This window comes from Salarias fasciatus, chromosome 3 (genome assembly GCF_902148845.1).
Source record: "Salarias fasciatus chromosome 3, fSalaFa1.1, whole genome shotgun sequence".
NCBI lineage: Eukaryota > Metazoa > Chordata > Actinopteri > Blenniiformes > Blenniidae > Salarias > Salarias fasciatus.
In genome coordinates, this window is record NC_043747.1 from 10759898 (window position 1) to 10773881 (window position 13984).

At 43.8% G+C, this 13984-nt stretch overlaps 1 protein-coding gene across 1 annotated transcript in view; it reads left to right on the forward strand.

The window, feature by feature from the left end:
- Positions 1-13984, forward strand: part of LOC115383880 (NACHT and WD repeat domain-containing protein 2) — a 56635-nt gene that overhangs the window by 2358 nt on the left and 40293 nt on the right. Inside the window, 1 exon segment of the mRNA XM_030086090.1 lies at positions 11572-11660. Within this exon segment, the coding sequence (XP_029941950.1) occupies positions 11572-11660 (89 nt within the window).

A 13984-nucleotide genomic window follows, 5' to 3' on the forward strand; every position in this document is an offset into this window, starting at 1 on the left:
CTTTTTATAAATCGGCTCACAGTTTAGTGCATCAGTGGTATCGCTTCCATAACAAATTCATGTTGCACGCTGACAGTTTCCAATGCCTGTAAAGTCTTTTTTTTCGTTTTAAATGGAACATTTCTGAACTTCCTGTGTATTTAACGTGACCTCGGTCAGTCATCACTGAGCCGTGCTCCAGAACCTGCTTCTCCATGTTCACTAGAGGGGGCTGTCCATGCACTTACTAATACATTCACCTTACTGTACATGTACAGTGTGCTCCAGTCAGCCTGTCATTATTCTGTCCCAACTCTTTCACTGAATTCCCATCATACTGTAAAGAGAGTGAAGTAAGAAGATGACTCCGAAAACTCCAGTAAACATTATTTTTTTTCTATTTTGTCATTTCCTCGAGGTTAGAACAGCGAGCTTGTTACTGGAAGGTCATGACATGAATCTCGAAGAGTGTCCAAACCTAAAACTTGCACCATTTCAAAACATGTGAATCACATAATCTGCGACAAATTGCCATAATCCCTCAATTATCCGGTGAGACCGACACAATGCTGCTTATAAATGTTGTGGATTTCATGAGAAAACTGTTTACCCTTAAAAGTCTTCACCAGTTTTCTTCCAAAAGGGAAACTCGAAGCCGTTGTAACTCATTCAACTCCAAAGGTACAGAAAGGTAGATTGTCTTGCTCATGGGCACCGGGTGTCGATGTGAGTCACGGTCGATTCTGGTCTGTTTTCAGTCCAGATGTTGCAATGTTGGTCGTTTGATGGTAGCGTAGGTTGCCGAGTGTCTCAGCCATGGTCAGTCTGCCTGCTGATGGTTTTCACAGTTTTCGAATGTTCCACCTTCATCATCTTATTCGTCGCTATACATCAACATCATCATGACCGTTTTTGGCAAATCAAAGAAAAGTTGGATTTCTTTGGTTAATTTCATGCAGTACTCTTAAATAATCCAATGAAGTTCAGTATTTAGAGCAGATCGTATACAGAAACGTTTCAGTTATGTAAATGTTTCTCCATCATTAATTTGCTCTGTACTGATAATTGCTTGATGGTTACACGACGTGCGTCTAGAAAGCCTTGAAGCTGAAGTGGGAAATCTCTACCTCGCACCGTCGAGCATTTATCGTCTCATTGCTTGCAGAATTGGGCGTCTTTACGTGGTGAAATGCAGTCGGATTAAACTTGAAAGAGTTGCCGAAGGCTATCCGGGCCCACTCATGCTTCAGCTTCGCTTCTTAAGAGTAAGCAAACCATGGTGTAATTTAACAGTTTGTAACATGAGACATTAGAAAGGTGAATAGAACTTTCTGCAGTGATAATAGGATAATAGTTTGATTGCTCTTTTCTGGGGTTTCACTCAATTGTATTGTCGTCCATCGATTGTTTTTGCATCTGAATTAAAGGAGACAAGCTGCTAGATTTGTTTCTGCAGGAGCTTTAACAGCAATTCAGAGAAAGAGGATAAGAAAATTTCAATCAAATAAACAACTATGACGTCAACAATGAATACAGATGTGAAGTTTTCGCAAAAGTAGACCAACTGATTTCAGAGACTGGAGAAATTCCTTCCTTGATGTTAATGAATCATTCAAGCCTTTGGCTCAGGTGGAAGTGTGTGTGTGTGTGTGTGTGTGTGTGTGTGGATTCAGCAGATCAATTAAAAAAAAAATAAAGCAAAACACTATCTGTTCTTGCCGGTAGCCAGACAACTGAGGGAAAGCCTTGTGCGATTTATTTTTCGGCGCATTATGCAGCCCGTCTCATCTGTCGATACGCGCGTGTCTGAGCGTTCACGGGGATCCACATGAGCGTATCAAGACGACTCCATTACCTCGCCGCAGCCACCTCGGGGGGCTCTGGCGCTGGCCGCCTGCTGCAGCCGGGCTATTTGTATGCAAGCTATCGCTTAAGCTGTTTAAAGTTGATAAAAGCGCGAGGCCTGAGGGATACGACGCGTGAAATCATCTAACCCTCCAACGCACCTTCTATCAAGCCTATAGTATGCAACCAAGGAGGCCAATAATTGCATTATGTTTCTCCTCACAATGATCCGCAGCATGGGGACAGACTCTGTTTATCTGCTTTGGTTTGTAGGTTTCTCCGCTCAAATTTTCTTTACAAATCCGTCCCTCTGTCTCCATAATTATCCACTTCTTTTAGAGAAAGAGAACAAAGCGGAGATTGAGAGCGATGGCAGGGAGGACAGAGAGAGAGAGGGCAGGTGGGACGACCGTGTCAGGGGTGGCTTTTGTTTTATAAATTGCTCCTTCCGGGTTCGCCGGGGGTTTTTGGACGAGGCCGGCCTCGTTCTGCAGCAGGCGAAGTTTATGACGCGTGCTCGAGAGCCGATTCCTCCTCTCCGGCGGCGTCCTTGCGCCTCCTCGCCTCCTCGCCTCCTCCTCCTGAAGGGAGAGAGAGAGAGACTTGCCTGCTCTGACTGGTTTGGCAGCAGCTTTTTTTTTTTTTTTGTGACCTCTCTGAGTTTCCAGAGTGTTTCGGAGCAACTCTGCACCCCGAGGACGTCTTTCTGAGAAATTCGGCGGCTGCCTCGTCGAACTCCCTGGGTGTTTGAGCCATTTTCGCGGCGCCCGCTGCAGAAATATCTCATCAGGGAGCGATGGTGAGGATAGCAAACAGCCCGCAAGGTGCACCTGAGTGGAATTACACAGCGATTATCGTCCTGTAATTAACCTAGAAAACTAGTGCAGTTTGCAAGTAGTGTATATAAATAATGGGGAATGTATTTTACGCGCAGGTAAAGAGCCCCGCAGAGATGGAGTTTGGGGGCTTTTAGTGTTAATCGACTTTGAAAACAGCAGCGTCCAATGAATGTTTCATCCAGTCTCTTAAGATGTTCAGGCATTTTAAAGATGCTTACTCTTCTGCGAGTCATTATTCATATTTATTAATGGACTACTTTCAGGATGAATGTCTGTCCGAGTCAATGTCAAGAAGAAGAACTGAGGGGAATGAACCCTGCGTGGTTTGGAGGAGCGGGGTTCAGGTTATGCTGCTTTTTTAACCCTTATGAAACACCCAATGTAAGTGGGTAGTAGAAACATACCGATTATGTCTTTATTTTTTTCTCCAGGCAATCTGAGGGTCTTAAAAGAAGAATAGTTTGGAAACATCCCTTTAATGGGGACATTAATGAATCAAAAATGTGAAATATTAGCGTCACCCTGAACAACAGAAACAATACTTTCTGAAAAAGTACACGATTTTCTCATTCATTCTTTGTCAAATAACACCACAGCCTGACATATGACGGTTGTGGAGAAAGCACATCAACACTTACTGTCTGTTGTATTGCGGAACATAGCGCCACGAAGGGCGAGCTGCTTGTTGTTTGCATGACTCAGGCTGTGCGTGGAAACAACACCGATGAACCATTGTATCTGAGCTTGAAATTGGCTGTGAGATTGGTGCAGTGGTATAGCCTAGACGATGCAAACAGTTGAAGAAAAGAAGTTAAATGAGATTATTCGGCTTGTTTTGATTGTGATTTACAAAGCTGTACCAACAAAGAGCTGCAACATTCTACCTGATCAGATTTTATTACAAAAAAAAAAAAAAAAGAAGTAGTCAGGAGTGTTTTGTACACGCAGCGCAAAAAGAATGACTCAAGAACAGACTCAACAAAGACGCTGCCTTTCACAAGTGCTTTCACTGTGTTTACATCTTGGATCGAGTTGCACCGCATGTCTGTGACTGTGCTGAACAATGAAAACATTCCAAACAAACCGCAGGATCGCATCGAGTGTAAAAACAGGACCTTTTTGGACGCAATCAAGGCAGAGCCAAACATCTTATTTCAGGGGTTTTTTTTTTTTTTTTGAGAGGAAGGAAGAATGACGTACAGTGTCCATGGTTACCCGCTGTCCTGCGCGCCGAACAGAGAGTCTGAGATCTTCATCATCATCACTCACCGTCACTGAGCTGTGAAATGTCCTGTGGCATAAATGAGAGCATGTTCAACCCTAAATGCCCCACAAGTAGCGTTTGAAGTGGCAGCTGGTTGCACAGCTGTTACACAACGAACTTGTTGTACTACATTTTTAATGCGAGGTGGACCAACGCTGCCCCATCAAACACAAATGAAGCCACTGGCAGAGGGACAGGGTAGTCCCCCCCCTCCCGCCTCCGCGCTCGTCACGCGGTACGGGTGGCGGCGCATTAACCTCTGGTGGATTTCCTCCGTCCTGATTCAGTGATATTCACATAACCTGTAGGGTGCTGGGGAAGCACAGGAACATCTGGCCTTTATGGATGGCTGACTTACACAGCCGCGGTCTGCCTCGAGCGTCTTCCAGGTCATTCGCTATTGATTTGCTCACTGGGTGTGCGCCGTCTTGCATCGTTGCAGCACACTACAGAGTTTATGTGCAGACTTTACTTGCATTTCCATCCTTGTGCATGTATTTTCTCATGTATTAGATGCGTGATATTTACATTGAGATTGGTGACGGTGGTGTTGTGGTTAGCTCCTGCCGAGCCGCTATCACTCTGCTAGCTTCAGTATTAGCCCCAGCTGCTGTCCCAACAGCTATTTCACGAAAAAAAAAAAATCAGTTCAGTCCTGTTATTATCTCACAAATCTGTTTGTTTCATCAAGTGCCAGCTTCCAGAACATAGAGCATCTTCCTCCCACTCATTTATGCATCGGTTGTTTGACTGACCCACGTTGTGCTGATAGCTCAGCTACATCTCACAGCAACTTAATAATTTAGCTAAGTCCACAGCAATCAGAAAACAAAGTCACTATTAATTTGGCTGCGTCATTTGTTTTCAAATAAACTTTTAATTTTAATCAAATGCATTCAGGAGCCCATTCAACCCAGCTTATAATTGATGAGATAACGGGAATAATCCGGTCACCATGGTAACCTGTAGACACAACACCATGAGTCAAGATTTTATTCTGATCGACCAGTCAGTCAAATACACTTTCGTCTGTTTGTTTTCTCTGCGTCAGCTCATTAATTCCATTTTTTTAAAAAAAAAAGCTGAAAGTGATCCCACTGTAATCAATTCGTCTTTTCTTTGGTCCGGCCTCCATCTGTCCGTCAGTGTTCATAACATGCAGCTGATTTGGAGGCTGCAGTCACGACCTGCTCGCGATGCCTGCAAGCTGACGTCCGCAGGACCGCAGAACACACACATGCAGCCAAAGGAAGCAGTCCCACTGCAGACGCGACCTGCTGCCAGTCGCTATAATCAGATTTTCTAATTTAGGTCCCACTGATGCAGGATGACATCAAAACAGTCCGATCAGCGATCAGCCTGTCAGTTCGTCTGATGTGACACTGCACAGACTTTTTTTTTTCCCTTCAGCCTCGACCGTAAAGCAGATCTCGGCTGATGTCCGAAGATAGAAATCAACCGGTTTCAATTTATTTTGTTTCTAACCAAGTATGACCTGGATTTTTTTTTTTTTATATATTTGATGCTTGGCTGAAGTTTTCATATCTTTATTGATGTAACAGTCATCAAACTCTCTTTTGATGCGGCCCGCCAACAACACTTAAGTGCAGTGGATACAACACAGTTGTTGTTGCCTATTCATGAATGAATTACGCTGTATGTGCCTGCTGAATTAAAATAGTTCTTGACCTTGGAGCTTCTTTTACTTTTTTCTCTTTGCCAAAATGGGATTCCCTTCCACATTTTAGTCATTTCAAGATGACATTCACACCGACATCCATCTTAATCTCAATGGCTGCTGAAACTGCTTCAAGCTACGTTTTTGGCCGATTCTCAAGAAGTACTAAAACGTAGAAAGGCCTCAGACACCTCGAGGTGAAAGGTCAAGCTGATGAGTTTACTTTAAAGGTTAGCGGCAGTGGAATATTACTGGAGAAACATGAGGGGGAAACATTAGGACAAGGAGCTTGAATTTCAATTTCAAAGTGAGCATTTTAAAATGAAATTATGTCAGGAAGAACTAGGTAGAAACTTTTTGTCTCTTAGTTTTTATGTTACACAACATAGACGTGTGGAAGAGAAAACAAAAATAGATTGAATTGTGCTTTTCTCATAACTCCTGCAAACAAAAACTCCCTCGGTTTCAGTCATGTCTTTACAAACATATCAGTTGAGCATTGCTTTTCTAATTTAGTATTTTTTTACTCCCACAACTTCTCTGTATTCAGTGTTTTGTTATTCATTGTGACCAATAAATCTGTAATTTACAATAAAAGATTCTCATTTTCATTATGTTTGTTCCAGGATTTTTGACATTTAATATTTAATTCCACGATCTATTGCTTTAATATCAATGGAATATGTCTGAAATAGACTCCGCCGCCTGTCTTGTGTTGCTGCAGCGGCGGCTGGTTGCAGCAGAGTTTCAGCTCCCAGGAAAACATGTTCCTGATGAATATTTTAAAATGTATTTATTCAGTACTGTCAGGACCACAAACAGGATTCAGCTGACCTTTATGGTATTGAGGTGGAGGTAGAAAGGCGGAGATCCTTAAATCCTGGGAAAACCAACCCTTCAAGCACCCCAGTCACACACACACACACGCGCACACACACTCTGTCACAGCATTGTTCTGTTTGCCGGGACACTTCTCTGGTGGACTTTGCGCGCTCTCTCTTTTAATCAAAGATCTCGGGCCGGTTGTGTGTGAGAAGTGCCTCTGGAGTGTCCGTGATGAGAGCGCAGTGATTGCTTTGCCAGAGCCTTGTTGATGAGATTTGGAGAGTACGGCTGTGGGGCGACCAGCCAAAGCCATATCAGTATAAAATAACTCTGAGGCGGTGACGGGCAGCTTCGATCCGTGCGGGGGAGCCACGAAGAGAAAGATCATCTTCACGACCTGGAGGTCAAGATGACATTCGGCACTTCAAGCAGACTTTGGCAGCTAATTTAATGGAAAATCCCAAACAGTTTGGAAAGTTAAATCCTTTCCAAAGTATTTTAAAGTGTAGAATTTATACCAAATGACCAAAATGACACAAATTCTTGCCTCAGTATTCCTTGTTGTTAAATTTCTTATTATATTTCAGTAAAGAATTGAGCCATGTGACAAGCCAGTTGCTCATGTTTGTTGTATGTTTTTTTGATTGTCGGATTCAGAGTTTTGTTCTGTGTTGGTTGCTAGAATATTTGAGTTCTGAGTGGGACCGAGATGCAAATATATAACTTTTTTTTAAGGTGCGATTTTTCTAAGGTTTGATTTTGATATTTTTCTCTTGATCATTTTATTTTTATCCCTTTGCTCAGTAACACCTGCAGGCTGGAGTGCTTTTTGGTTTCATATAGATAGAATTGAGTTAAACGTGAAATCTCCACAACAATATAAGAATTACCTTTTGGTGGTTAAAGGTCTCAACCTATCATCAACAACTTGTCATCATTTGTGCAAATCCAGCTTTGAAATTTATCATCATTCGCCAATTGGTGCAAGCAAAACTATCCTGAAAGTGAACAAGGCAAAGGAGATAATTGTTGAATACAAGAAGAAGGAAAATAATATTCAGCCTCGATAAATAGAGGATCTGGGATTTTTTGCTCACTGAAGATAAAGGCTAAAGCTCTCCAGGGGGTCGTCATCATGGCTCAGGAAATCACCAGCTGTCTTTTCCAGTTGGGCTGTTCGGCTCTCAGTAAATCAGGAAGGCACCAGACAGACTCACTGACGAATGTCCATCTTTTCCTCCGTTGTTAATGTTAACAGCATATTGTTCTCTGTGCACGTGTATGAAAACAGCCAGCAGGGCCAAGTTGTGGTCTAGCCTGCTAATTACAGCGTTTTCAAAGCTTTGCCGTGTAAATGTCAAACTTTCCTGAAACGGAAATGCAAAAATGATGCTTTTTCACTTGAAAACTGATGTAAGTCGGGCCGAAAGCAGGAAATTTTGTGCGACTTATGATGCCGTGTGTGACGTGTGCTGTTTTGATGGATCTTGAAAGAAGTGATTCAGTTCAATGAGACTTGGTCATAAGAAATGTTTCTTCTTATCCATGTGATTTCTTCATTTCATGCTGTTCCCTTGACTAGTCCACTTATTCCAAATGGGCAAAACACCTTCCAAGACACGTAGCCTTAACTTGATTCACTTTGTACTTGGAAGAATGAGAACATACATGAACTTATGGATTGATTTCTACTGTTTTTAAACCATTGCACCTCAGAAACTATACCTTCATTGTACCTGGACAATGAAATGCATTCAAATCTGTGAAAGAAAAGGAAGCTACAGATCAAGACCACTGTGCCCCATTCTCTCAATTAAAACCAAGACAGGTTGAAGTCAAGTCCTCAGATCTGTCTCAGTCATGTCGATAGTTTTCACAGAGGTCTTTAAAGTCTCAACAGTTGGCCCACAGACAGATTTGATAAATACTTCAAGAGCCTGGATGAACATTGGAGCCACAGACTGACATGAAACTACCAAGGTATAGCTGGACTGTTTTCCAAACAAATCAAAGAATTTCCAGACATCCTCATGGATTTGTCTTTTTTTTTTTTTTTTTTTTTTTTTTTCCAGTTTGCGTAGTTCGATCCAACAATAGTGTCTACGCAACAAAAATATAGACGAGAAGGAAAAAGCTTCGGGGACATTTGGCTGCATGTTTCTGTTCAATTGACTTCCCATTAGTTCCCCTGAAAAGGACAAGAGAGGAGAGGAGAGAAGAGGAGCGAGCGAGGAAGAAAATAAAGAGAGCTGACAGGACGTATCTGAGAGGGAAGATAGATTGGTCTGCACTATTGAAATAAACAGATTGGAAAATTGGAGGGAGGGACACACACGGCGAGAGGAGCGGACGAATGGAGGATCCAGTCTTTGTTCCCTGTAGATGTGGGTGTGCAGACGACACACACACACACAAATACACAAATACGTCAGGCTGCCATAACTCATCATCATCCCACAAAATAAAAAAAAAAAAAGAAGAAGAAGAAGAAGAGCATGAGAAAAAAGAGAGAGAAAGAGGTGTCTCGCTGTTATCAGCACATTACAAACAACAGTTTAGTCTGTCGGGTCACATCCAGGCGGAGCAAAGCAAGATGCTGATGTTGATTGGGCTCGTTCTGGAAGTGTGAGACAAGACTGCAAACATTAAAAAAATATATGTATATAAAACACTGTTTTCTGCAGCAGTGTCGCCGCACAGCGCTATACATTCACCGACGGAGTGGGAAGAGATCGCCGCGGCTGCAGCCACCGCCGTTTATTCCATTTGCATAACATTACAGCCAGTTTGGTTTTGATTTGACATTTCGCCGGGGTAGCTGTGGGCGGATGCACGCACCGCCACGGCCCCCCGAGCCCTGCTAAAGATAGACGGGAGACGGGATACGTCAGACTAAATTTGCGCGGCCCCGTCCGCCGTAAACGTGCGCGCATGTGCAAAGTGCCGGCCGGCCGACTCGGACCGCACGGCGGTCCTCTGTCTCTCTGCCGGGCACATTCTGTTTTTAACTATCCGTCCACACCCTTAAGAGGAAAAAAAAGAGAGGGAGGAAGAGACCAGGCCTGTCCGAATCCATTACAGTAACCACTTGGAGGAGAGTGAGAAAGTGAGGAGGGGGGGGGGGGGGGGGAAAGTGGGACACGACAACAAGCCGGAGGCGCTCGCCGTGTGACACCCCGGCTGTCCAATATGATCTCTGCCTTCCTGATGCTGGAGAAGCTCACGTTCCTCAGCAGTGGCAGTGATGGATCTTCCACAGCGGGGGGTGGGGGGGAGGGGATGGGGGTTTGCAGCCTTCATGAGCAAAACAGATGCTTTTATCACACTTAAGCAAAGAAAATTTGTCTCCAGCTGCAAAACACATGTTATAATTTTAGCTTTTTCTTCTTCTTCTTCTTCTTCTTTTTAAACTGGATTCAGTATTTCACCCAAATAAATGAATAATATGAATTTAAGTTGTTTTACCTGAGGCATATGAGGTCAGGTTTTTTAAAATAGCATTTTCAACCGATTGAGCCACTTTTTCCAAATTTTATGTTTCGGCGTTTTTCGCCATTTGATCCTCCTTGAAGGAATTTTAGCCAATCTCGCTAATTTAGCTGATTTTTTTCCCCCCTTTTACCATTTAACCCATTTAAGGTATTTTATCCACTTTAGAACTTTAAGATGTTTTAGTCAGTGGAGTTGTTATATTTATACACCTTGGATTAAGCTGTTTAACCTATTTTGACTGATTTAATCTTTTTTTTAGTGATTTTACATATTGTAACGATTGTCATGCGTGTACCAGCTGTAACGATGTTAACCATTCGACCTACGCTTTATTTGGCTCTTTTTCATCAGTAGATTTGAATCCTTCTGAAAATAATTCTGGTGTGCAAATAAGAAGAGAAAATGTTGATTTTAGATCGAATTTTCTGGAGGCGTCAGGGAGCCGTTACAGCTGTGCTAAAGAGCCACATGTGGCTGCAGAGCCGCAGGGCGCAGAACTCCGTTCTCGGTTTTCAGACTTTAATGACTGTAGACGCTCATATTTAAAAAGTATATACACACTGCCAAGATGTTGATTTTGGATACATTTATACTGTGAAAGGACTTGAAACTGAGTCTCTGTCTCACCTCGCAGGCAAAGTAACTTCAGATTTATCATGAATTCTATTTTTCCACACCTTTTTTTTAACGATCTGTAAACATGTCCTCTCTGAATGAGCAGGTCACAGGTGAAGGATGACGTGATCTTAGCGGATCAATATCACTTATTTGCAGGTCTGCTTTGGAGCGAAGGCTAGCAGATCATTCAGTGAGCAGAAAGCAGAATGTGCTCCACCTCTCTGTTTGCATGCAGATGTGCAGGAATGAATGATGGGAAGGCATGCCTGGCTTGTAAATCAACAGACTAATATTAGTTGACACAGATATTATTTGGATGTAACATAATCAGCTAGAACTACCCGATTTATTCTGATTTTATGGCTGTAAAATTCTCAGTGTGTGTTTAAAATGTTCTGGACTTCATAGATACAACGCACAAGAGAAATCTTTTTTTTTTTTTGCTGTTAAAATAGCCACAACTAATCTCTTGTTTCAGAATGACATGCTTAGAAAGAAATGCATCATATTAAACCATAAAAACATAAAAATTATTTTTAAAAATCTAGTAAAAATTAGACTTTTCTTCACGGTGATGAGCTTGATTTTCCCCCGGGAGCTCGCAGAGACCAAAAATGGAAAAGGCAAAACTTTAGTATTCAAACCTCACAAGGAAATGTAACTTTTTTGTCAATTATTTTGAATTAAAATCTGACTGCGTAGATGAATGTATCATCGGGGAGCTGGTGAGAACAAAAATGGAGCCAAAAGGAAGTACAAACAGTTTTTGCCTGCAACTGTGTATGCTGATTGTATTGATATGCAAATCTCAAATGTGAGAAAACTGAAAGAAAACAGAGAAGCAGATGTTGCTAATCTGTTATATTGAGTTCTGTCAAAGTTTTTATTTTAAATATCGTGCCTTTGGTTGCTGGTGGAGACCAAAAACAAGGCTTAAAAGGGCGGAACAGTTTGTTTTCACTGAAGATGAACAGTCTCAGACACGAGTCGCTTAAAATTTAACACATTTCCTGTTTTTTTCCCCCTTTCAGACACAGAGGCAGAGCGGAATGCACTGAAGGAGCACGTCTACCCCAAACTACGAGACTTCTGCAGGGAGAACTATGGGATTGAATTCCAGGTGAGCGGCTGCCGTCTTGCTTTGATTTACCGTATGGAGCGTTTCACCCTCCTGCCGCTTCCCAGACTTGTAACTTCCACAGCCTCAGTTTTTCCTGTTAAGTGCCTCCAAAATCTACATTGCGACTTACAGGGCTGCACGGTGCCGGGAGGCGCCGCCGCCCCCCACCCCCGGGCGGCACCGTGCAGAGGTTCCTGTCCCTTTAAGCGGACAGAAGGCCAGCAGAGATAAGGCTTCCATCAGTGGAGGCTGGCACAAATTTAGCTGTGGATAAGGCGGCGTGATGCGAGGGCTTTCCCTTTGTTGTTGTCGGGAGAACTGCTGCACTCTCCCTGTGGTGTCCGCCGATCGGCATCATTTGAATTGCAGATCAGCGTCCGCGTACACGGAAAAGATCGCTATCGGAGTTGGGGGGGGGGGGGGGGGGGGGGGTTGTTTGTTTAACAAATCCAGGAGAGCCCTCAAGTGACGGGGGAGATCTCCGCCATAGATTGTTCCTGGAAGGATTTGTAGAGATTTATTTCCGATGAAGGAACTTATGACCCCTGGATCGTTTCATAGAGCTGCAGTCGGTGGCTAATTCGCGTTTCACGCTAAGAATGTTTGGATCACAAATCGCTCCGAGCTCACACCTTCTCTAGGTTTTGTTGCAGGAGTGTTAAAAACAGCTTTGTTTTATGCACAAGACTTTCTTTTCGGACAACAACACAGCAGAACTGTGGAGACCGTGGTAGATGGAACACTTTTTTTTGACAAAAACACTTTCTATTCCTGTATTTTACATAAAAGTGAATTACTTTTCATTAAGTTTTTTGCTTTTTTGGTGTCGCCATTTATCTGATCCAGAGTCTCCCGCCACAGCTCAGATCAAACATCACAAACCCAACTGCATCTCTAAGGCTGAATCCCATTTCACCCCTTAGCCCTTCCCCTTGGCCCTTCCCCTTAGCCCTCCGCCTATGAAACGGAGTGCTAAGGGGTAGGGGAGAAAGTCAACCCCTCTGAATTGGGACACCCCTCCGACAATCGCGTACGTCATCAGTAGTCGCCGCTGCCGATGACGTAGGCAGATGCGACAATTATCTGCCGAAGAAGAATGTTTTTCTTACATTTTAAAACTTTATTAATTGACAAAATACTGACATTTATGAACGTCTTTCGTTGCGGACGCCGCCATCTTGCCGATCTTGGAAGGCTTTCTGAGAAATCTGTCATCCAGTGGCGCCGGTGGCGAGGGGCGCTTGTTTTGTTCGCCTGGACCGTCAGTGGCGGGTGGGGTTAGTTCACTTCCGCATTGGCGGGGGCGCTCGTTTCCCACCCGCGCATTCCAGGCGGGCCGTGTTGAAGAAACCAGTTTATTGAAAATAATCGTCTATCTGTTGGGTTTGGAATGCGCCTGGAATGCGCGGGTGTGGAAACGATCACTCCCGTCAATGCGGAAGTGAATTCACCCCGCCCGCCAGGCATGACCTAGGCTGAAAGAACAAGCGCCCCTCGCCATCGGCCGATACCCCTCCGTTTGGAGTGTGCCTCTCGAGAATCTCCTTTTGGAGGGGTGACTGGCCCTCTTTCTTGGCCCTACCCCTCCGTCATAATGACAATTGGGACACTCCTACCCCTCCACGTGAACGCGCAAAACGAGGGGTAGGGCCAAGGGGAAGGGCTAAGGGGTGAAATGGGATTCAGCCTAAAAGTCTGGTTTGAAATCTGACGCTTCCCCTCAGTGGTCATTATTTAGCACATTCTTAAATATTCATCCCCGCTGCTTCACAACCAGAACAGCCAGTTACTGAATAAAGCGTTCTATTATTCAAAATCAAATTCAGTGCATGTTTTGAACAAAACAGCAGGCGGATGTAAAAATACCCACGGCCAGATGAGCACCTCTGCGTGAATGGAGACAATACGAGCAGGAGGGTCGACGGGTCAAAGGTGGACTCCCAGAAACTAAAAGCCGGACTCAGATAGCCGTGTGCAGCCGAGACGGGCGAGATACCCAAAGAGTCAGGCGGGAAGGGTTTTTTTTTTTTTTTTTTTTTGGCTCGACTGTCTGCGGCCACGTGTCTGTCTGGTGATTCAGCTCGCTGTGATGAAGCCTGAGCTGAAATGATTATGCAGAAGGCCTGGGAGTTAATACTATGACTCACTTACATTGCTCGCCATCCTCCGTCCTCCTCCTCCTCCTCCTCCTCGTCTACCCTCACCCCTCACCCCTCATCCCCTCCCACACATATAAGAACTGGCACCTCGGTAAAAACGCACTGGAACGCAAAAGACATTTTTAATAGACCACATTACAGTAGTATATCTTGTGATTTCGGTCG